The sequence below is a fragment of the Labeo rohita genome, chromosome 2, assembly GCF_022985175.1.
Source record: "Labeo rohita strain BAU-BD-2019 chromosome 2, IGBB_LRoh.1.0, whole genome shotgun sequence".
Lineage (NCBI taxonomy): Eukaryota > Metazoa > Chordata > Actinopteri > Cypriniformes > Cyprinidae > Labeo > Labeo rohita.
In genome coordinates this window covers 12,005,076-12,029,239 of record NC_066870.1, presented here as the reverse complement: position 1 = coordinate 12,029,239, position 24,164 = coordinate 12,005,076, and the positions used below count along the sequence as shown (strand labels likewise).

The 24,164-nt window shown below is 37.8% G+C and overlaps 1 protein-coding gene across 14 annotated transcripts in view; it reads left to right on the top strand.

Moving 5' to 3' along the window:
• The window catches only part of ptprfb (protein tyrosine phosphatase receptor type Fb), a 197,690-nt gene extending 178,736 nt beyond the window's left edge, over positions 1–18,954 (top strand). For all 14 annotated transcript variants that reach the window (XM_051133976.1, XM_051133967.1, XM_051134070.1 and 11 more), the window contains 11 exons: positions 4,278–4,401; positions 4,537–4,712; positions 7,996–8,115; positions 8,205–8,359; positions 8,756–9,041; positions 10,678–10,856; positions 14,647–14,773; positions 14,853–14,978; positions 15,349–15,503; positions 16,754–16,889; positions 17,263–18,954. In XM_051133976.1, the coding sequence (XP_050989933.1) occupies positions 4,278–4,401; positions 4,537–4,712; positions 7,996–8,115; positions 8,205–8,359; positions 8,756–9,041; positions 10,678–10,856; positions 14,647–14,773; positions 14,853–14,978; positions 15,349–15,503; positions 16,754–16,889; positions 17,263–17,331 (1,653 nt within the window). In that variant the 3' untranslated portion in view covers positions 17,332–18,954. The remainder of the gene's footprint in view (positions 1–4,277; positions 4,402–4,536; positions 4,713–7,995; positions 8,116–8,204; positions 8,360–8,755; positions 9,042–10,677; positions 10,857–14,646; positions 14,774–14,852; positions 14,979–15,348; positions 15,504–16,753; positions 16,890–17,262) is intronic.
• Positions 18,955–24,164: the final 5,210 nt, after the last annotated feature.

Here is a 24,164-nt window from a genome sequence, read left to right as displayed (position 1 = left end):
CCAAACACAGCCACAGCAGTGTTTTTGTTCATTCCTGAATGAATGAATTGTTTAAAAGATTCGTTCAATTACAATGACTCACTTAACAGTGACTTGCTGTCACCTACTGGTAGTTTCAATTTCACATTTAAAGTATCTTTTTATTATTTAAATAATATCAAGTATCAGTATTCATCATTTTATGCTTAATATATCAAAACATTATTTATGCATTTGTTCATATTTATGCAGTTTTGTTGATAAAGAGTTCATTTGCTTGGTAACAGCCCAAATGTCTTCTTATTCCAATTCACTGATTAAATGTAAGAATTTGACTCAAAAGATAATGCACACTTTTAGAAAAAAAAATGGAAAAAAGGTTAAAATGCCCATAAAAGGTAAAAAGCAATTTAAACTTATTGGAAAAGATTCATTTCTGTGAACTGACCAACACACAGAATATGAAGAATATCAAAAAATGTAGAAGTCAGCTGTCCATGGTAGTCCTTTAGATGCCAGCACAATAACAGACACAGCAAAATATCATCCAATTATTGTTATCAATAAAATCCCAGAAAATATCAAGATATTATTTTTTGGCAATATCGCACACCCCTAGTGTCGACCCAGTTGCTAATGAGGTTTTGACAAACACTTGGTGAGGATGTATTAGCAGATTTGTCTTAACTATTGCAAGAGACCCATTAGAGATGTTTACGAGCAAAGAAGTTGCCGATTAGCCAGCATCACACATCTCTTTGCTCTTCTTGTCTCACTTCGGCCCTTTTTTTTCAGTCACAGTTGTATTTACAGTAACTTTTCTTTAATTACACTTGTCTGTGGGAAAAAATATATATATATATATATATATATATATATAAAAGACGAAAAGGTTTTTTTTTTCTTTTTATAGACCACCTATTATCTATTCCTTTCTACAGATGTTTAAGGACATTTTGAGGGACAGGTCGAGCTGTTTCACCAGCCATATGTGACAAATCTCTACTCACTCCATTGTATTTGTGGTTTTCACCACACAAGCCCTTTGTAGCCAGGCGGTGCTCACAACCTGCTCTTGGCATGTCGTGATGTCATGTCCTCCTGTCAAGGAAGGCCCCCTCTCAAGGGGACAGATGGTTCCGCTTGGGCCAATGGGAGTAGCCTAGTTCTGCCAGCATGAGAAAGTCAGTGGGAAACCAGCACGTTTATTGGCTCCGTGTTCTGCTCGATACATCCGTTGCTCAGTTTCATTGTCTCTCTGTGTTTCTCGTATCTGCCAGAGATACTCAACTTCTTGTTCCCTCTGCCTTGTAATCAGTTGCTACTTGCGTTTGACAAAACTGTGACCACACTGCTATGACACCCTGGTGGCAGCTTTATAATTATAGCCTGTAGATGTGCACACTAATTTAACCCAATAGTCAGTTGCTTTTGCACTGCATAAACATGAACCAGAATTTGAAGAGGGTTGTCCAAAAAATTCCTCCTTGGCTTTTAAAGTGCTCTGTAGATCACTCCTCAGCTTGACTGGTGGCAATAGCAATAGCTAATACTCCCATAAGACACTGATTCTTACCAGTAACAAGCTTATGTTTGTCAACCCACTAGAGCCGAAGCTTTTTATAGGACCCGGCACTCACCTCCCACCGCTATCATTATCCGCATCTCTCAAGCTTGTCATCTCATGTAGTGACAGCTCATATTTGTTCCCCTTGTTTGCCGTGCACTGCCAGTCAGCATTCCAGCTGTCTTATTCGCACATTACCTGGTACTTGCCTGCGAAAGCTTACGGCAAAGTAAATGTTCCTCCAAGAAGCTTGCCGATAAACTGGCAGAGAAACCCTTAGCATGTCAGATACTTCAATATGGCAATTTATTTATATTGACCTCTGAGTTGCTGTTTACCTTTGAGCATTACTTCATATGTGGACATTTAAAACCAGTTATGTTTTGAAGAGTGCTTTATGACAGTTTACAGAGGCTCTTAAGAAGGCATCGAAAACAAGCACATAAGTTTGATAGAATCCGAGGAGGCTGACGTTATCCCGAATCAGGTGAAAGGTGTGGAGGTTGATGGACACTGAGTCAAGCAGAGCCTTGTCCAGAACAGGCAGATCAATGCTGAATAACAAGAGACCCCGTGACATTATTGACTGGCCGAGCAAGCTGCTGCATATTGCCGTCGATCAATGCTCAGATACGACCCGGTGTCATTTGAGCCGAGGAGACCTGTAACTTGAGAAGGAAAGGGAGAGAGTGTTACCCCACCTCTAGCCCCTTGTGTAATCCTCTGAAGTCAGAATGATCCAGTATCCAGCTCAATGCAGATGCAGAGTGCATCTTTCATTTCTTGCTGAAAATTTACATTTTATTCATTTGACTGATGTTTTCATCCACAGTGACTTTCAGGTACAGGCATATATTTGTCAGTATGTGTACTCCCTGGGTATTAAACACATGACTTATTGGTGTTTCTAGCACCATGCTTCATTGGAGCCACAGGAACATCAACTTAACCTTTTCATATATAAGTTGTATATGAAACAATTTCTGCTTTCCTTTTGTGTGCTTTTAGTGCTTTTATTGCTGGTATTATGTGAATTTGAGATATAAAAACACACTAGAGGAAGAAAGTGTGAATAAAGTAAATTCTTTGTTTTATTTCCAATTCTAAACCTCCAAAAATGCAGTAAATGATTGTGCAATCAAAACAACCAGCCAGAAATTACTTGATAAAGGTACTTTTATTTATTTTATGTATTTGTTTGTTACCACCATAGACATTGGTGTGAAAATACAATTTGAATTTTAACCACAATTTACTTGATAAAGGTTATTTTTTGTTGCGGCATGCTTACATCCTGCCAGGATGGCATCTAGCGTTTTGTGTCTCTGCCGTTTGTAAGCTCTATCAGCAGCTGTGGTACAAAAAGCCTTAAAGGCATCAGAGCTAAAGTGGAGAGAATAAAGACACTGGTCTTTAGAAAGTTTTATTCATCCACAAGCATCTTTCCATTGTTTTCTCCTCTTCTTATCACTAGGAAGGCAGTGGAGATTTGCATTGCTTCTCTTGCTGTCCTTGAAAATTACAACCAAAAGCTGCACGTGGCATTGTATCAGTATTTTATATTCCAAATTATGTATTCTGAGTGAAATAGCAACAGATAGCACCAGTAGCTCACAGAGTGCAACCATTTTACATCATCAAAATAATGGTGCCTCCAAAATATGCATAAAACAATGTGGATTTTAAAAAAAAGTAAATCTTTCATGGGTTTTCTACTACGTTTTTTCATTAAAAGACATAATTTATGTTATATTAAGCCATACAAGTCTTAATACCCTGGGTTCCCTTTAAATGTTTGTAACATTACCAACAATAGTTTATTAAATCAACAATGATTTATCCCATTCATTCCTCACCTTATAATGTCTCAAATAATACATTTTAATGGCTGTAGTATGGCATGACCTCTCAAACATTTGTATATTGCAGACAACTGATCTGTAATAAAAAGGCCTTGTCTGGAACGCATGTTACCCATTCAGGGCATCACCTCATGCGAGCAGCCAGTGATATATTCAGGGTTTTCATCCAGATGTGTTCATCTGTCCTTTCTCTTTAGAGCTTCCTGTCTGTCTCCATAAATCCACACTCTCCCTGTTGGGTCTGCTATTCCTCAGCCATTGCTCTTCCCTCTTCGCTCCTGTCAGCAGGCACAAAATCAAGCACAGGCATGAAGTCCACATGGACACAAGTAATCCATTAGTCCAGGCTGAGTGTCTAAACGTGCCCTCCTCTCAGTATAATCTTTAGCATCAAAGCCATATGCCACAGTGAGCTCAGGTACGGGCATACTGAGTCATTGGTACTATTATCGGAGCCCCCTACAGTGATCATGTTTGAATTATGGTGTCAGTGAGCACTAAGCCATCTGTTGGTTGCCTGTGATAATACAGCAGATGAACTTGCTGTTATTACAGGGCATATGATCACTAGTAAGGGAACAGAACTGCAATATATCCACAAAGGGATCCAAATTACCACTCTTGAGCTTTGCCAGTCCATCAGTTCTAACAACCCCTGGTGGCAAAGTCAGCTCTGGTTCTTGCGGGTCTCCATTCAAAACGTTGGGTTGCTATAGAAACAAAGCCTCTCTTGCTGAAGTGATGCTAGTTCAAATTTACCCCTGCGGCACTCTGTGGTATCAAGCTTCAAACAAGGTGCCTCAAAAGACTGAACAGATTTCTTTCTCTCTCCCCCTCCTTCTCTTTGTCCTCTCATCTTTCCCCTGCAGTCCATTGATCCAGGCCAGCAGTTCACATGGGAGAACTCCAACTTGGAGGTCAACAAGCCAAAGAACCGTTATGCCAACGTTATTGCTTACGACCACTCGAGAGTTGTTCTCACCCCCGTGGACGGTAAAAGTCAAACACATGTTTTGACCTTTAACATTTCATTATGGTGACGGATGTGTGTATGTTTAGGGGAAGCATGCAATTAGCACAAATACTGGCGTAACTGGGCCACCAGTGAATTGTTGTCCTTTTCTATAGGTGTTCCAGGCAGCGACTACATCAATGCCAACTACATTGATGGCTACCGTAAGCAGAATGCCTACATTGCCACACAGGGCCCTCTGCCTGAGACTCTGAGTGACTTCTGGAGGATGGTTTGGGAGCAGAGAGCCAGCACCATCGTCATGATGACCAGACTGGAAGAGAAGTCCAGGGTGAGTACCGGGGCTTTGAAAAGTTAGGGCACAATGTTAAACTTGTCAGGAAGGTTCAAAACTAATAATTATGTGATTTAACTTTCAATTAGCTCACCTGTTTACAATAAATGTATTATTTTATTTTTATATAATATTTATTTTTATTTCTAATATTTGATACTACTAAATACAGAAGTGACATACATACACTACCATTCAAAAGGTAGGGGCTGGTAGGGGTTTTTGTAATGTTTTATAATAAAGTGTCTTATGCCCAAAGTCTAAAAATACACTAAAAGTGTAATATTATAAAATATGATTACAATTTAAAAATATAGCTGCAAGCAGCAATTACAGGGCCAAGCACTAGGCAAGCAAGGCAGCAAGCATCAGAGCAACTGAAGCAATGAGTAATTGAAGCCATTTTAAGATTATTCTAGTTAAAATGGTTTAAAAAAAAAAAAATCATAAAAACACACTAGTAATATGATTTAATGGGTTATCCCTTTGGACCAAAATGGTGGCACTGTTATCAAATCAATGTGGTGTGTTCAGTGTGAGGTGACAATGACACACAAGTTTGGTGTCAATATGTCAAAACTTTGCAGAGATAAAGATTCGTAATATATAGCATTTTTGACAAAATTCTAAATGGCCGACGCCCAAAATGGCTGACATGGGAAAATTGGGTATGGTTTGACTTGGCATGATGCACCGAATCTAAAGAGACCAGTTTTGTGGCATTTTTGGCCAAACCATTCAGAAGTTATAAGCAAAAACCTGACCACTAGGTGGCACTGTGCCGAAACACGGCGTAGTAGCCGTGGTAGCCTTAGGTCATGCTTGTTATAAAACACATCAAGTTTGGTCTCAATATGGCAAACCGTTGCGGAGATATAACCTCACATCCATTTTTGCGCGCTTTTCGTAGAATTCGTTCACGCATTATTCGACAGCGGTTTGACAGATCAACTTGAATTCCATAACTTTTTCAATTTTGGACTTCATTTGACTCTGCATGAGCCAAGGAATTTTCCTTCTAGACCTTACAGTTCAAAAGTTCTTAGCATAAACATAAGTGAAACTTTGGACAAGTGGTGGCGCTAGAGAGTTTGACTTAGAGACTCGAAATTTGCTATGGTTAATGATGGGACTGACTCTCTATCAGTGTGCCAAATTTCACAACTTTCCCACAAGCGGTTCTATGGTCTGCCAAAGACTCGAGTGGAAAAAACGAAAGAAGAAGAAGAAGAACGCCAACGGATACAATAGGTGCCTTCGCACCTTCAGTTCTTGGCCCCTAATAATTGCTTTCTGTTTTAATGTACTTTAAAATGTAATTCCTTTATGAGATGGCAGAGCTGAATTTTCAGTAGCCATTACTCATGATTCTTTGATGAACAAAGTTCAGGAGAACAGCATTTATTTAAAAACATTTTCTTACATAGTAAAGGCCTAATTTTACAAATGAGGTTTCTGTCACTTTTTATAAAAATAAATTAGTCCTTGCCCTTTTTTTTTCCCCTTTAAAAAAAAAAAAAAAAAAAGTTGAATGATAGTGTAAGTACAGAGTATATAAAAGAGCACGCTTTCTTTGGTCTGAGGTTCGCTCCAAAATAGTAGTATGAGTTCCAACCTCACAAAATATAGTAATAAAATAAAAGACAAAATACCATTGCCATCCTTTTTGTTGGATGACACTGTACAACGGTTCACAACTCTCTTTGTGCTATAAAACATCCGTCTGTGCTTGGCACTAAAGGGACCTGTGTTTCTATGAGTCCAATCACTATGTGGGCTTTTAGTGCACTGTTGTGCTAGGTGCAGCAACAGGCCAGTGGCACCCAGGGTTGGTGAGAGAGCAAGTCCGCCGACTAGTCTTCTGTTCAGCTCAAATGTCATATCTGACAGTTGATAACCTGTAATTCCTCCCCCTGAAGAATGCGTGCACTCAGGTTTTTGTTGATGGATGGGAGGTCAGATGGGAGCTAAAGGCTTATAGAGAAAGAGACATGTGCTGGCAGAGCTAGCGTGGTAAATGAGTGGGTTTTGGCAAGGCTGCGCACCTATAAAGCATTACTTCATAGGTAAAGGGCGTCCCCAAGCCCTGTGATGAAAACCTCCAGCAGAGACAGAACAACTGGCCTAGTTTCACTGCTGACAGGACCTACCTTGAAGAAGAAATGAACTCTACGTCATTTTTAGCTGGTCTTTGCCTGGAGTAGATGTATCAGTGCTATACAAAACATGGCATTTAGGGCAATTTCTGCTGCTTTTGTCTAATTTTAAAGAATATTTGGATGCATTCTACTCTGTTGTTTATAGGAGTTGCCCTCAATTCAAAAATAAGCTTTGTCCTTTGTGAATTGTTGGGTACAAGTGGCACACGACTCTGCCATAACTCACTCATTTCAATGCAACAATGAAATGAGGTAAATAGTCACCATTTAAATGTGAATGGTGCTTGCTTGTGTAAAGCTGTATTTATACAAGCTCTGGTAGTAGGGACACTTCCATTAGAAAGCGGTACACTTGGCTGATATATTGAATATTCACAATGTATTCAAAATAATTTCACTGGTAATAAAAATAAACAATATTATTCATGCGTTTTTATGTATTTAAGTTATATTTACATTATTGTAATTGGTTCTGTGAATCGGTCCAACCTGGTATTGTATTAGTGCATATAAATGAAATTATTTTATATGATTTAAGTATTATTAAAATGGTATTAATAAGTATTAAACAGTATCTTAATTGAAATTATAGTGACTCTGGCTGTTCCTGTAAGAAAGAAAGAAAGAAAGAAAGAAAGAAAAAGAGAGACTTGCAAGATAACTCACAATTCAGAATATTTTTGCACAAATGCGAGTTTGTATCTTGCAAAAAAAGGTCTAGTTTTGAGGGGGGAAAAAGACTATGTTCTCAGAATTGCGAGTTTATATCTCTATATCTTCTGACTTAACTCGCAATTGTGTGTTATAAACTCGCAATTCTAAGAAAAAAGTCACAATTGCAAAATACTGACACACAATTTTGAGAAAAAAGTCTGAATTAGCAGACGTTACTCCAGTCTTCAGTATCACATGAAAGTCAGAAATCATTTGAATATGCTGTTTTGGTGTTTTAAAACATTGGTTATTAGACGTTTTGAAAACAGTTCTGCTTAATATTTTTGTGGAAACCTTGATACAAAAATACTGAAACATCACAAAACTCTGGTGCCTGTAATTTCAAGGTATTTGAAGCCTTTATTCCTGCACTATTTGACTGTGTTTCACTCTTTACTCTTAAACAGGTCAAGTGTGACCAGTATTGGCCTGTTCGTGGCACAGAGACTTACGGAATGATCCAAGTGACTATGCTTGATGCTGTTGAGTTGGCAACCTACAGTGTGCGCACCTTTGCCCTTTACAAGGTAAAAAGTTGCTTGCTTTTTAATCTCAATGTAGTAAGTTTCCACATTTTCAGCCACTTAACCTCCTATCTTCCACTTTGGTCAAACAGAATGGCTCTAGCGAGAAACGCGAGGTCAGGCAGTTCCAGTTCATGGCCTGGCCAGACCACGGAGTGCCTGAATACCCCACCCCCATCCTAGCCTTCTTGCGCAGGGTCAAAGCCTGCAACCCTCCTGATGCTGGACCCATGGTAGTGCATTGCAGGTTAGCGCCAGTCTCCAGTCTTTCATTTACTGCTAACCTTTTCACTTTGTTCAGATCTTATAAAACTCTCTTGTAAAGTGAACAGTGGTAGGTTTGCCTTGTGGAATTGGTAAAAAAAAAAAAAAAAAGGTTAGGTTTCAAATGTAATTTAGCATCTTCGTGTTTTAGTTAAGGGTACCAAGTTAATTTATAATGATACATTTATATGATATTTATTTAAATAATTATTGATTTAAAATGTATTTAAAATGAATATTGACCAGAATATTTCTATGGAAGTATTTTATATGCAATTAATTTGATTGATTATTCAGTATATGATTTAATCAATTTATTTAAAAAGTGTTATCAGTGTTATCCAGTTAGTTCGTAGTGTAACCAGTTTCTCTATCACAGTGCTGGAGTGGGCCGCACGGGCTGCTTCATAGTTATTGACGCCATGCTAGAGCGGATGAAACATGAGAAGACAGTAGACATTTATGGCCACGTCACATGCATGAGAGCCCAAAGGAACTACATGGTGCAGACGGAGGACCAGTACATCTTCATCCACGAGGCCTTGCTGGAGGCCGCCACCTGTGGAAACACAGAGGTCCCTGCCCGAAACCTCTACGCCCACATCCAGAAGCTCACCCAGCCACCGCCGGGAGAGACCGTCACAGCCATGGAGCTGGAGTTTAAGGTGACTGCACATCACTGCACCTATTTTGCTCATTAACAGACATATTAAAGGTGCATTCAGTCATACTTTCCTTATTTAAAAAAAAAAATTGCAAAATGAATAGTAAATTTGACGAAGACTATAAATAGCCTAATAAAGTTTTATTTTGCATAGAGTAGGTCACCTCATGGAGGCTGCCAAGTTGAGACATGATTTCTGATCACATGAAATTATGTTTTTGTCGTTTTCAGTAATTTAGCAAAAAAAAAAAAAAAAAAAAAAAAAAAAAATAAATATATATATATATATATATATATATATATATATATAAGCCTGCATTTATTTGATCCAATGTACAGTAAAAACAGTAACATTTTAAATTATTTTTAATATTTAAAATAAGTAATTTATTCAAATTTTCAGCATCATTACCCCAGTTCTCAAAGACACATGATCCTTTAGAAATCATTCTAATACGCTGATTTTCTGTTCAAGAAACAATTTTAATTATTAATATTTATAGCAGTTGATTACATTTTTTTTCAGGATTCTTTATTGAATGCTGCAGATACTGTTCTTCTGAACTTTCTTTTCATCAAAGAAACCTGAAAAAATTCTACTCACCTGTTTTCAACATAAGAATAACAATAAATATTATTTGAGTAGCAAATCAGAATATTTTTATGATTTCTAAAGGATCACGTGACCGGAGTAATGATGCTAAAAATTCAGCTTGAAATTACAGAAATAAATTACATTCTTAAATATATTTAAATAGAAAATAGTTATTTTAAACAGTTTTTAGTTATTTTACATTTTAAAAGTAATTTTACTGTTTTTGCTGTACTTTGGATTAAATAAATGCAGGTTTGGTGAGCAGAAAATACTTTTTTAAAAAACATTAAATATCTTACTGTTCAAAAACTTTTGACTGGTAGTGTGTGTCTACATAGTTTTATTTATTTTTATTTCAGTTTTAATTATAGTATATCAAGCTACAGTAAATTAAAATGAGAAATGTTGTCTTGGTAGCTAGCTAAAATAAAAAAATTTTTTTTAGATATTTCAGTTAATGTTTATTTCGTGCAACATTTTTGTTGTTGTTGTTGTTGTTATTGTCGTTTTATGTTAACGGTAATATAACTGTAATGCACATGAATATTTGAATTAGAATACAAACCTAATGACTCAGTAAAATGTTTTATTGAAAATGCTTTACTGTTCCATCTGTTAATAGTGCTGTTGGGATATAAGTGATTGCTGGTATAACTAGGATGCTCAACTCAGAGCGGATTCTAGAAGTAGAAACAGCATCTGGCGCAAAGACCGGAGTGGGTACCCAGTACAGACAGAGCTTGTAGTAGAGCCAATGGTCTCTACGCGCTCTCTGCTGATGTCCATCTGTGCTTTCTCTGCCCCGCTGCCAGTCACGCCCTCGCTTTCCCAGTCAGGCTGTTTCGCCCGCACCCCTCTGTACTGCTGCAGAGCTCACCTTCAATTTACAATCACAACAGACATGCTTTTAGTGCCGTTGTGCTCTATAGGACACAGCTCCCCCACGTTTAAAAAATATTCTGTTTCAGAGTGTCTTCCGCTATAATGTTTCTGCCAGCTTGTTTTACAGTCAAGCCTTCTGAACCCAATACTGTTTCCACAGAGACTCGCCAACTCCAAAGCCCACACCTCGCGATTTATCAGCGCCAACCTGCCCTGCAACAAGTTCAAGAACCGGCTGGTCAATATCATGCCTTTCGAGTCCACACGGGTGTGCCTGCAGCCAATCCGAGGAGTGGAGGGGTCTGACTACATCAATGCCAGCTGCATCGATGGATACAGGTAGCTGCTCGTGCCAAACCGTTACAAAACATTAAAGAGCATGTTCACTTTAATTCTCAAGGTTAAAATGAGATGCTTTTTTAATTCAAGTAGCTGCTATACATAAACATATTTGTAAGATCCATTCAGGATTCTGTCAGCTGTGGGTCTAAAAAGAAAAAACCGACTGCACAAGTTGTTGCGTTGCATTATGAATCACTCTCTGACACATTTCAACAAATCATGAATCAGAGCTTGTGTAGCTAGAAGCATCTATTTACATAGAGTTGGTTTCAGGCTTCTGTGTTTCCAGGTACAGATTGATCCAGGGCCCAGAATTGAGAACATTCACTATTTCTTACCAACCATGAAATGTATTTTGTATTATTTTTAATAATATATTTTTGAAATAATTTATTTTTTAATAGAGAGAGAGAGACAGAGAGAAAGATGATACAGTAACTTAGGACAGTTAGGAAACCTTTCTCCTGAATCTGAAAAACACCAGATGAAAGACGTCCAAATTTTTGCTCACCTGCATAAACATGCCAGTCTTGCTGCAGGGTGGCATGAGGACAGCAGATGGAGTTTGTAAAGTTATGCCACTTTGAGTACTTCTGACTGTATCTTCTTCATTGAGTTAAAATGGGTAATTCTATTTGTTCAGGTCACATGTTGACGTTCCTAATAGTTACCAGCCAACTGACGTGTTATTTACCCACCAAAACCAATTTTTACTCACATATGGCACTTGGCAAGTGTTAATTCAGGCCTCTAAATAAATCCGGTGGTTCTGATCAGTAGATTTGTTGACTTCTTTTTGTTCCTCCTGTTCTGTTTACATCAGGCGTCAAGACTCGTTCTCGTACGTGGTAATTGAGATGATCCATAACTCTCTTTTTTTTCTTCAACTGCAATATTCTCTCTAAACAATGAGCAGTACAGCATAGTTTGTCTACACATTTTCAGCCTTCACATTTTTCGTTGCCTTATTCTGTCTGACAGCTGTTTATTGAATTACAAAAGGAGGCGCTCTCAATGGGGTGAACGCTTGAGAAAATCAGAGAAGGAAAAGCGAGAGAGAAAAGGCCAGTCGTGTTTGCCATAAAACGAAGTGTGGGCACGAAATGTCACAGAGTCTGTGAAGGAAATGTCTAGGGGCTTGATACATCAGCCCCTCTCGTTTGAATTAAAACTTAATGAGAGCTACTCCGGAGGAGCTCAACCTGTGCCAATGCGTAATTGACACCAGTCTTATTTCTAAAACCAAATGAGCTTCAAAAGCGCTTCTACGGTCACGTCTCCCTCTTTAGCCGAGCCTCTGGGTCTGTCCGCTCTGAGTCTTGTTGTCTTGTCAAAAAACAGCAATTAAGCCGCTTTTAAACAGCATGTTAATGCGATAAGCACAAAAACACGCTTGACCTTCTTACTAGTTTACAAAGAGCTTCGCCAGCTGAGCGGATACGTCATTAGGGCTGTTTTTGTGTCAGCCTTTATAACCGTTTTAGTGTTTGTGTTGAATTTTGTTTGATTGGTGGAAAATAACCTCCAAGGAAGAACTGCATGATTAATATAAAGGTAATTTGGCTTTGTCAAAGGCAGTGTGTCCCTGACGTCTGCTTTGTGTTCTTCATAGCGACGTGTATGTTCTGGAATGAGTGGTCGAAGGAGGGAGGGGTCTCTTGCTCTTCTTTGCTGTTCATTCTGGCTCGTCTCTCTCCATCTCTCCTCTCTTCTACTCTGCCGTCTCTTTATTTGTCGGAACAAGGCCCTGAGCAGACTTTAATCTCCCAGTTCCATGTTATTGCCTCGCCTGCAGCACCTTCATTAGTTGCTAACCCGTGGCACTGTTTGTATGAGACAGTGATGTGTTTGCCATGTGCACATTGATTGCCCAAGCTGCCGTAGCAAAGTACGCTGCTGCCACCCAGTGGCTGTGTTAATAAAACACCCAAATTCTATGTATGTATATGGGTAGAACAGCAGATTATAGAATATAATTCACAATCAACTTCTCAGTTTTAAACATGATGCAAGTGATTGTTTGGCAGATTCTGCCAGCTTTTAAATTAGACCTCCAACATTGACGTATTGGCAAATGTGAATGTGGAAGATGATTGATAGGCAGAGAGCATTTCTGATTGGTTAAAGATTGATTTGGTACTGTTTTAACCAATCAGAAATTGGTTAAAACAGTACATTTTACTGTTCTGAGTTTAGAGCTGTCATAGAGACTTTTTTTCCACAAATGCTTATAATTTCTTAGTAATATGTGACCCTGGACCACAAAACCATAACGTCATAAGTACGGGTACATTTGTAGCAATAGCCAACAATACATTTTATGGGTCAAAATTATCACGTTTTATTTAATGCCACAAAATATTAGGATATTAAGTAAAGATCATGTTCCATGAAGATATTTTTTTAGATTTCCTACCATAAATATATCAAAAATTAATTTTTGATTACTAATATGCATTGCTAAGAACTTCATTTGGAAAACTTTCAAAGCAATTTTTTAAATTGTTATAAGAAACACCTAAGTGGTGCAGCTTGGACACATCCTCAGTGATGGTCTTAGATCATCAGACACCCTCACCTGGGCGACCCAGCCGGGGATGATCAGACCCCGACTTGTGTCCAAGCAGCGCACTAAGGACTAACTATATTTATCTCGGCCAAATATTGTATTATCCTAACAAACCATACATCTATGGAAAACTTATTTATTCAGCTTTCATTTGATGTACACATTTCAGCAGCCATTAGTAGGCAGATATTCAACAAGAAAATAGATCAAATACAAAGACAAAATCTGAAATAAAAATATTTAGTGAAAAAGTCTAACTTTTGAAAGTTTGTCTAACTGAAATAAGTTTATGTATTAAACTGATTAAAACTTCTGAAGAAATAAAAGCTAAATTAAAAATGTAAAAAGCACAGTTAAAAAGTAAATAGAAATGTTTAAAAAATGAATACAAATTGCAAACGCATATTACTAAATTTAAATAATAAATCATTTCAACAAATAAATTATATTAAATAAACAATAATTGGGACAATACAATAATTAGAAAAAAAAATTAAGACAGAAAGAACGAGTTGACTACCATCCAACTATTTCATTGGATGACTAGTTTCAGATATAGTTAAAGGAGTTTACTTCCAGAACAAAAATTTACAGATAATGTACTCTCACCCTATTGTCATCCAAGATGTTCATGTCTTTCTTTCTTCAGTTGTAAAGAAATTATGTTTTTTGAGGAAAATATTTAGGGAATTATCTCCATATAGTGGCTTCAGTGGTGCCTGCGAGTTTGAACGTCCAAAATGCGGTTTAAATGCAGCTTCAAGGGCCTCTAAATGATCCCAGCCAAGGAAGAAGGATCTTATCTAGCGAAACGATCAATCATTTAAAAAAAAAAAAAAAAAAAAACAAAGAAAAACCTTGGCCGATCGTTTCGCTATATAAGACCCTTATTACTTAGCTGGGATCATTTAGAGGCCTTTGAAGCTGCATTTAAACTGCGTTTTGGACGTTCAAACTTGCAGGCACCATTGAAGTCCACTATATGGACAACATTTTTTCCTCAAAAAACATAATTTCTTTATGACTGAAGAAAGAAAGGCATGAACATCTTGGATGACAACGGGGTGAGTACACTATCTGTAAATTTTTGTTCTGGAAGTGACCTTCTCCTTTAAGGCACAGCTGTTTTCTAGCCACTGCCATTGTCATCTGATCACTTCTGGGAAAATTTGCTTGTTTTACATAAATTTCTCAAAAGACATTTTTATCTGTCCACAGACAGCAGAAGGCCTATATTGCCACTCAGGGCCCTCTAGCGGAGACCACTGAGGACTTCTGGAGGATGTTATGGGAGCACAATTCCACTATTGTAGTGATGCTGACCAAACTCAGAGAGATGGGACGGGTAAGAGCACCTTCCTCTCTTTAACTCACATCCTGATGTTTTAATCAGAGACTTACTCATATTTTTCCACATCCTGCAGGAGAAGTGTCATCAGTACTGGCCAGCTGAGCGCTCTGCCCGCTATCAGTACTTTGTGGTGGATCCCATGGCTGAATACAACATGCCCCAGTACATCCTGCGAGAGTTTAAAGTCACAGATGCCAGGGTATGTGCATCTATCACCTGTAGGAATCTGCCAGAGGAGTGTTATTTGTTTGTTATTTCATATGAATGTCACTCAGTATGGTACTTGAGGGCACCGCTGGGGTGTGTGAGCAATCTGTTGCTGGCGGCAGATGTTTCACACCAACACGGCGCTCTCACATCCCGCGGCTCGTTTTGGACTTCAGAGCTTTCTGGCGACTATAAATAGGACCAAGGTTATGAATAAGCTTGTAGCTAAATCGCATACACACACGGTCATACAGTGAGCATATGGACAGAGGCTCCCTGCTGCGGAGGCGTCCAGCTGTTGTGCACGTATGTGAGAGTGAAACCAGCAGCCTAATAAACCGTTAATTCTTTACTCCCTTCAGGACGGTCAATCTAGAACCATTCGGCAGTTCCAGTTCACTGATTGGCCAGAGCAGGGAGTGCCAAAAACTGGCGAGGGATTTATCGACTTCATTGGCCAAGTTCATAAAACCAAGGAGCAGTTTGGCCAGGATGGACCAATCACTGTGCACTGCAGGTACGCTGATCTGTGATTGATCTGGGATAATAAGGATAATATACTGTCAGCTGATCAGCAGATGATCTTCCTTAAGGTTTATTTATTTTGTAATAATGATGAAATGACTGCATATTACCATACCAAATAAACATTTTACACATAAAAAGTGGATGTATACATAGTTTAAGCAGGGTTCATTATAATATTCAATATACTATTATTTTAATTACATAATTTTTAAGTTGAAATAGTTATTAGTTGTATTTATTTGAATTTTTTTTTTTTTTTTTTTAGGACTGTCAAACAATTAATCGTGATTAATCGCATGCAAAATAAAAGTTTGTCTTTACATAAAATATGTGTGTGTGTGTGCTGTGTATATTTATGATGTATATATAAATACACACAGATGCATGTATATAGAAAAATATGTTATATTTATATAGAAAATATTTTTATGTAATAATATAAATAATATAAATGATATAAAATAATATAAATTATATGTAAATATAAATACATGTATACATATAAATATGTGTGTATTTATATATACATAATTAATATACACAGTACACACACATATTTTATGTAAACAGACATTTATTTTGACAGCCCTAATTGTTTTTTATTTATTAATTTTTAATTTGTCTTTATTATTTAATAATAAAAGTACACTTTTTAATATTGTTCATGCAATGTTCATTATATTATTCAATATACTATTGCACTTTTTTAAATTACATTTGTTTTAAATTGTAATTATTTTATTTATTTAAATTCACTAATAAACTATTTTATTTTTGCACATTTCAAATTTTTTTAATTTATAATTGCTTTTAATTTAATCATTTTTAATATTTTTTTTTATTTAAAAATAAAAGTACACATTTTACAATTGTATCATTTTTTATTTTAATAATCTGTAGCAACTTCATAAACATTTTTATAATTTTTTGTAATGTTTTAAATTGTCAAGAATTAATGAATAGATGTTAATAATAATTTACATTTATTATTATTTTTCAAACTGATTAAACATACACATTTTAAAACTGTAAAATTAATTTTTTGTTTAATTTAATTTAATATTTAATTTAATTCAGTTTAATTTAATTTAATTTAATTTAATTTAATTTCTGTCACAGCTTCACAAACCCCAGATACCCAGATTTAGTGCATCACGTTAAACTGCAGTATTAAGCGTCAAGTAGATCCTTCACCCATGTGTAACAGGTGTTAAGTTAACATATGCTGTTGTTTTTCAGTGCTGGAGTGGGAAGAACAGGTGTTTTCATCACTCTCAGTATTGTCCTGGAGAGGATGAGATATGAGGGTGTGGTGGATCTGTTCCAGACAGTTAAGACCCTGCGCACGCAAAGACCTGCCATGGTGCAGACAGAGGTACTGTCCTTCTGCCCAAAAATTGTAATACCACTTCCAATATGCGGTTAAAGCTGCTGATTTAGACTTAGAAGACTTAGAATTAGTGTTTAATGATTAGTACTTATCCAACAGCCTCCAAGTTTCCTGACTGCCTGTAATGCCAATGTTGAGACTCAATGATGGGGCACAGAGACAACAAAGTGTTATTTCTCAGGATACCTTACCTTTTACTTATTTCAGTGGTGTCTTCAGGGACATTTCATGTTTATTGTCCCAAAAAGTCATTTTCAGCAGCTTTAGCAGCAGTTGAAATGGAGCATGAGCTCTTTGTCACCACTGTTACGGAGGAGATTGTTTCTCCCGCTGACACACGCTGGTTTTTCCCCTGCAGGACCAGTATCAGCTGTGCTACAGAGCCGCTTTGGAGTACCTGGGGAGCTTTGATCACTATGCAACGTAACCACTCCTGGACCACAGCCCTCTGGTACAACTCTTCAGGAGTGCACCAAGTGTTCCTTCTGAGCCACCATTCCCCATCCCCATCCTGTACAGAGATCTGGGGGGTGGGAAGGGCAGGCTATCCAGTGGCTGGTTAACCAATCACAGCAGTCCGTTATTGACTGGCACCAAGAGATTGCTTTAAGAAATATAGACAACTCTCTTTCAAGATGCACCATCTAAAATAAAAACTATATTCTTCTCTTTAGCGTACGCCAACCCACACTACAGTCGAAGGCTACTGGTAGCACTAATTCTTCTTGTTTCTTTTTTTTTTTTTTTTTTTTTCCTTCCTGTTTGGCTGTTTTTTTTTTTTAAACAAAAATCATGATTATCATTTGTTATTATTTGAAAAATTCAGTATGACAATATTGTTATTATTCTTATTTAGAATATTTGTGTTTTTTTTAATCATCGTTTAACATCTTTTGTCTTAATGGCCTTTTCCGTGGGTCTACCTTTTCCTTAATTGGTACAGTTTTATTTTTATTTTCTTCATAATAGGTTATTTTAGCACAAGGACATGTATTTTTAACATGTTCCTGATACTAATACCAGAGAACCGCTGTTCTCTAAGCTGCTGATGGTTTGACTTTGTAACATGATTTTACTGTTATTTTTTTCTTTTCTTTTCTTCATTATGTATAATTGGTCTTATTGGGCTAAAATGAGCGGGTTCATTTTTGGAGAAGCCTTTAATGTTTTCAATGATAAAAGAAAAATCTCCACCTGCGAGACGTATGTGTTTGGGTTAGTGGTACTAAATTAAGAAAAGCTTTTTGTAGGGGAAAGCAAATCAACTAACTTGTAAAATCGGCACTGTACAGAACTCAGTGATTTGTGAGGAATAAATTGCGACCATCTGATTGGAGCGCATTCACCGTGAGGGACGTTTCCGGGAACTGAACGCAACCCTAACGAACAGTGCCCCTTGCACCCTGCTTCTCTGTGACATTTGAAGACCTGATATTGAAATGAGACCAATCGCCATTGGCACCTGTACAGTATAAACCACTCCCCCAAGGGAGAGTCAGCTCTGTTTAATCCAACTCTTCTTTTTATACAGAAATATATATATATACATAAATTTATAATTATGAATAAATATGAATACTATTATAGATACAGTATATAAACAGCTTCTGCTCTATTGTCCATAATTCTCTCAAAACGTAATCCTGGACTTTTCTTGATATACCAACATAGAGAAAATTACACGAGAGACTGCTGTGTGTGAATCTATTCATGGTACAAAAGTTATATCTACTGTATTATCTACGCACCCCAGGTATTTGGCGGTCTCCTCTGGTGGGGTGGAGCAGCACAATTCAAATTAAAAACACTTCCTACAGGACGTCATTTCATGCCTGCTCAATTACAACCGGCATGTTAAAGGGAGACCTGGCCATACGTTCAGAATATGTTGGCAAGTTCATTTTTACCTTGTGAATGATTAGTGCTGTAGAGGTTCGATCTGTTGTATACACAGTCTGTTTTCTATTTGTTAATAAGAAAACTGGAATAAAAAAATGTTGCAGGAAAAAACTCGATGTAATAAAGTTCAATAATTGGTTTTTGTACAAAATATTGTCTCTGTGTGTGCTATCTGGACTATACTCGGTGTGCTATACTCGGTGACTTCTTTAATCAACCCAACCAACCCTTTCATAAAGCACTTGAATAACTCTCCCTTAAGATCTCAGATCTGATGGCTTTAGCTGTAGTTATCCAGCAGGGAACAACATGTTCTTTGGATTTCTGTCATACAACATTTTGTGAAAACCTAGATTCTCTAGATTCTCTGTGAATTAAATATGTGACTTCACAGCCAGGCATGGATATTTAGAAGCACTTTACAGTAAGTTTACATTTTTTATTTATTAGCATTAGTTAAAGCATAAGATATTGTGAACTATAGCATTTTTACAGCATTCATTGATTTTAGTTAATGTTAATTTATAAATACAGTAATGTTCACTGATACACTCAGAAAAAAGGTATGAAAGTTGTCACTGGAACAGTACCGTTTTAAAGGGTTACCATTTTAAACCCTGCATAGTGCCTATAAGTTATATATGTGCCTATATGTTTATAGCATATAAATTTATACACCCTGAAGTGGAATTTTCTATTAACATTTTCTTTACTGATTAATTGATTCTGCAAGTAAATGTGTACAAACATGGGGTTAATGAGCAGTGTTGGGGAAGCTGCTTTAAAACTTAACCATTCCAAGTTTAACTACAGACAAGCTGCTCCTTTAAAAAAGTAGTTTGCTGCAATGTAAACTACTAAGAAAAAGTGGCTGCTCTGAAGCTCTGAAGAGACAGTATTTATTATGCATAGTTCTTTCACCAAAATGCAAATAACAGCGTACACTCTCAGACAAAAAGGTACAGTTCTGTCGCTGGGGCAGTACCCTAAGGTACAAAAGTGAAAAGGTACATCTTTGTACCTTACCTACCCCTGAATAGTACATTTTAGTACTTTGAAAGTACATATTGGTACATTAAAGGTACATATTAGTACTTTAAAAGTACATATTTGTACATTTTCACTTTGTACTTTAGGGTACTGCCCCAGCGACAACTGTACCTTTTTTTCTGACAGTGTATAATGTATATGTATTGTGCATTTGTTGTGAAATTGGTATTGAAAGAAATTTAAAAATGCTTTATCAGGTAATTGTGTACTGTCTAGGATTTCTCTCTGATCCACGCTGAGATGCTGAGAAACAGTTTTCCACGTACACAAAAACAGAACAGCAAAGTCCCTAATAAACATATTTTATTTTAGATATTTTTTAAAACTATTAAGGGGAGAAAAACATAAAATTCATGTTTTTGCAGTCCATTATTTGTTTTAAGTTCTTAATGATTGGAATACTAATGATTTTGAAATAAAATGCACAGGGACTGCTGTTGCTATAGTAATGAACAAATCTGATTAAAAGAAAAGCTGCATAACCTTCTGTCAGTTTTGTTGTGGATATTTCAGCAAATAGATTTTTTGTTTTACCCCACGAAATGGTTCAGTGCTTGAATAAACTCTCTAAATTATTCAGTCTGAATCTCAAAAGAGAATTTGGATCGTTCTGCTTACCAGAAGTGACTCCAAAGAGTAAATAATTTTTGATATTCTAAGCATGGTGTTTGATGTCGCTACACCACTATTTGGTTAAAAGTTGGGGGAGCTCACCCATGGTGGTAAAAAACATAGCAGAAATAATACTTTTAATTCATTGTTTATGCAAACAGATTGTTGCAGCAGCTGTCTGGGTGGCACATATTAGTACTTTAAAAGTACATATTTGTACCTTTCTTTCTTTCCATGTGAAGATATTGTTTATTAACTAAATAAAGTAAAACAAACATGGGTGTAGTATAACAGTTGAATGGTATGTGTGTTTAAGAGGGCGAGTTCAAGAATTGGAGGTGTGTTCTTGGTGTCTGGGTCTAATGGCTGTGCTGTGTGTTCTTAAGCTCACTGCACGAACCCCTGACATAGCAATGGGTACACAAGAAAAAACAGAACTGGAGCAAACTATAATGCTCAGAGCATTATCTGGGTGTTTTGCTTTCCCTCTGTGCTAGAGGAACCCTCCATTGTGAGGGGATCTGTCCTTCAACAATGTCCTCCTCCAAAATCACTCTCCTTAATCCCCTTACTCCCTAATCCATTAAAATCCTCCTTTCAGTATAAGAGGTGGGTCCATACTTTTTACAGCCAATCAGATAGGAATTTGCCAGTTTTATTAGAGAGTGTGTTGGCATTAGCCAAATGCATTGGCATGGTTAAAATCGTACTTATCTGACCGCCATCAATTCATAGCAGTGAATGAAAAGGTGTCATCCCAATGACAAGTGCAGTATACCTCAAGGCTCAGTAGTAGGACCATTGCTTTTCATGCTTTACATATTACCCTTGGGAGATAGGAAACATTCCGGAAATAAAACAGAGGTGTTAATTTTCAGACCAAAAACCTCTGCATGTAATAACCTAGAACACTGTCTAACACTTGATGGCTGTTCTGTCAATTCTTTGTCATCAGTTAGGAACTTAAGAGGAGAACGATGGAGTTTTGTTTCCTTCGGCACACTATTTTTCTGTTTAATCACCCGCTTGGGATACTGTAAAGCTGCTTTGATCTGTTTTGTATAAGTGCTATATAAATAACAATGACTTGACTTGCCTTGACTTGACCGGAAAGCAGCATCATTGGCTCTCAGTAGACTCATCATTGCTGTATGGAGGACATAAGGATTGGTTGGGTCAGCAAAGGAAAGATCTGGTTAGGCTGTAGCTGATTTTATGGCAAAGCCTCTGTGCATGTTTGGTCCCATCAATCACTGCATGGTTTGGTCTTTTTGTAGTACTTCTTTCTTTCCAGCTTGTCTTTTCTCATCCATCTGAGAACTTTAAGCAGTTGTTCTTCATGTTCTTTGAGAGTTCATCCGAACACAATGATGTTTACCTTAAACGACTACTTGTGGAAGATGCATGCCACCAATAACTCTCTCCATAAGCCTCCATATGCTCAAACTGATGGAATCCAAAAGCAACAGATAAAAGCAAAACTACCATTTGTTGACAGACAAGCAGTCCAGGACATCATCAGTAGTCACTCTTTCCTGTCTCTTCAGCTGTAGAATCATGATATTCCACTCAGCATTACCTTGTATCAGCCGTTTCACTCTAGCTCTGTCTATCACTGTGGAGACAGTCTTGTGAAGGGGCTCAGGACTAGCAATTTTGGGAAGAGAATCTGGAATGGTGGCCATCTTAGGAAGATACTCTGGAGCGGTGGATTGATTCCGCTCCAGTCCATGAATCCACTCTAGCTCCTCCCAAGATGGTAGCTCCCGCTGCAGAACCTCCAAAGTTGTTAGCTTTCGCTGCAGTTTCTCCCGAGGTGGCAGCTCCAGCTGCAGAACTTCCCAAGTCAGCGGCATACACTCCAGCTCCTCCCAAGGTTGCGGCTTCTGCTGCAGAATCTCCTGAGTCAGCGGTGTCCACCTCTAAATTCTATACCTGTCCTGTTATGGTCAAGGAGATTGTCTATGAACTCTCTACCTGTCCTGTCATGGCCAAGGAGGCCATCTTCGAGCTCTTCATCTGCCCTGGCCCAGCCAAGGAGGCTGCCTATGAACTCTTTGCCTGTCCTGTTATGGTCAAGCAGACTGTCTATGATTCCTCTGACAGTCCTGTCATGGCCAAGGAGGCCGTCTGTTAACTCTCTGACTGTCCAGTCACGGCTATGGAGGCCATCTGAGAACTCTCTGCCTGCCTTATGGCCATAGAGGTCATTGTTAACCTCTCTGTGCTCTCTGTTCCATTTCTACCCGATCCTGCACTATCAGCTCCACCCTGGTCATCGTCTGCTCCACCATGGGGATCTTCGGACGTGTCTGCTCCACCATGGTGGTCTTCGGCTTCGTCCCGGTGCTCTTCAGCTCTGCCTGCTCCGCCCTGGTGCTCTTCTGCTTTGCCCTGGTGCTCTTCAGCTCCACCCTGCCTCCCTGCTCAGCTGGCTCCGCTCTGACTCCCTGCTTTGCAGCTCATGGACCTGGCCCTCCTTCCCTCCCCCTGTTCTGTCTCCGCTCCACCACCCTTCTGGACGGTGTTGTTTTGTTTAGGAGCATCTGGAAGCGGCCGTTTGCTGGTGTTCAACCCTGCCTTGTTTTGATCACATTTGCAAATAAAGCCTTGCATTTGGCTCCCCAATTCCCTTGTCACGACTCCCCTGTTGCAGAAATTATCATTTTTCGGGTTTTTTCTTCTCAGATGAAAGGGTTACTGTGAAAAGCCAGGTTCAGATATAATACCCTGGTAAGTTAGTATGACAGAAAATTGCAATTTTGCTTACCTCTAGAATAATACTAGAGGTATCCCAGATACCACCGAGTTTGGGAAATGTGTCTCTCGACAAAATAAAATTAACCTTATTATTCCCCTCTGGTATTATTTATTAAGATCCAAACTTTTTTGTCTTTTTTTTTGTTTTTTCTTCCTTTGTGCAGCATTCTACTGATGCTGTCAACGGATCTACATTTTACCCCTTTTTTGTAATGTAATCTGTAATACTTGGATAATGTGAATTCACTCACTACTAAATATAAGTTCAAAATGCAAAGTGCAAAGGAAACTCTATATCAGGGGTCACCAAACTTGTTCCTGGAGGGCCGGTGTCCTGCAGAGTTTACCTACAGCTTTCCTCAACACACCTGCCTGGAAGTTTCAAATATACCTAGTAAGACCTTGATTAGCTGGTTCAGGTGTGTTTGATTAGGGTTGGAGTTAAACTCTGCAGGGACACCGGCCCTTCAGGACCGGGTCTGGTGATCCCTGCTCTATATGGCTAAATGCTGCAGGAATGTGGCCCTCCAGGAACAAAACTAGACACTCCTCCTCTGTGGTTACTAAAACCCTTACGAAAAAGAAGTTTATTCAAGTGTGCTATTAGTATACTTCTTTTAAACTAAAAATAGGAAAGTATACTTTAACATGCTAGAAAGTGGGCCAATTTAGTCCCAAGAAGTATTAAATTAGTACCCTTAGAAGTATACTACTAGTACACTGACATTTGTATACTTTCTACATAAAGTATACTAAAAAAATACTTGAACTTTACTTAAGTATACTTAATAAAATAAACTTGATGTATACTACTTTTTGGTAAGGGAAGACATACCTCAGACTATGTACAAGTTATCAGAAGTGCAAAAAAAAAGGCAATTAAAATAAATACTTCTGAATAATAATGTTCAGACATGAAGCATGAATGAAACCGTGGGC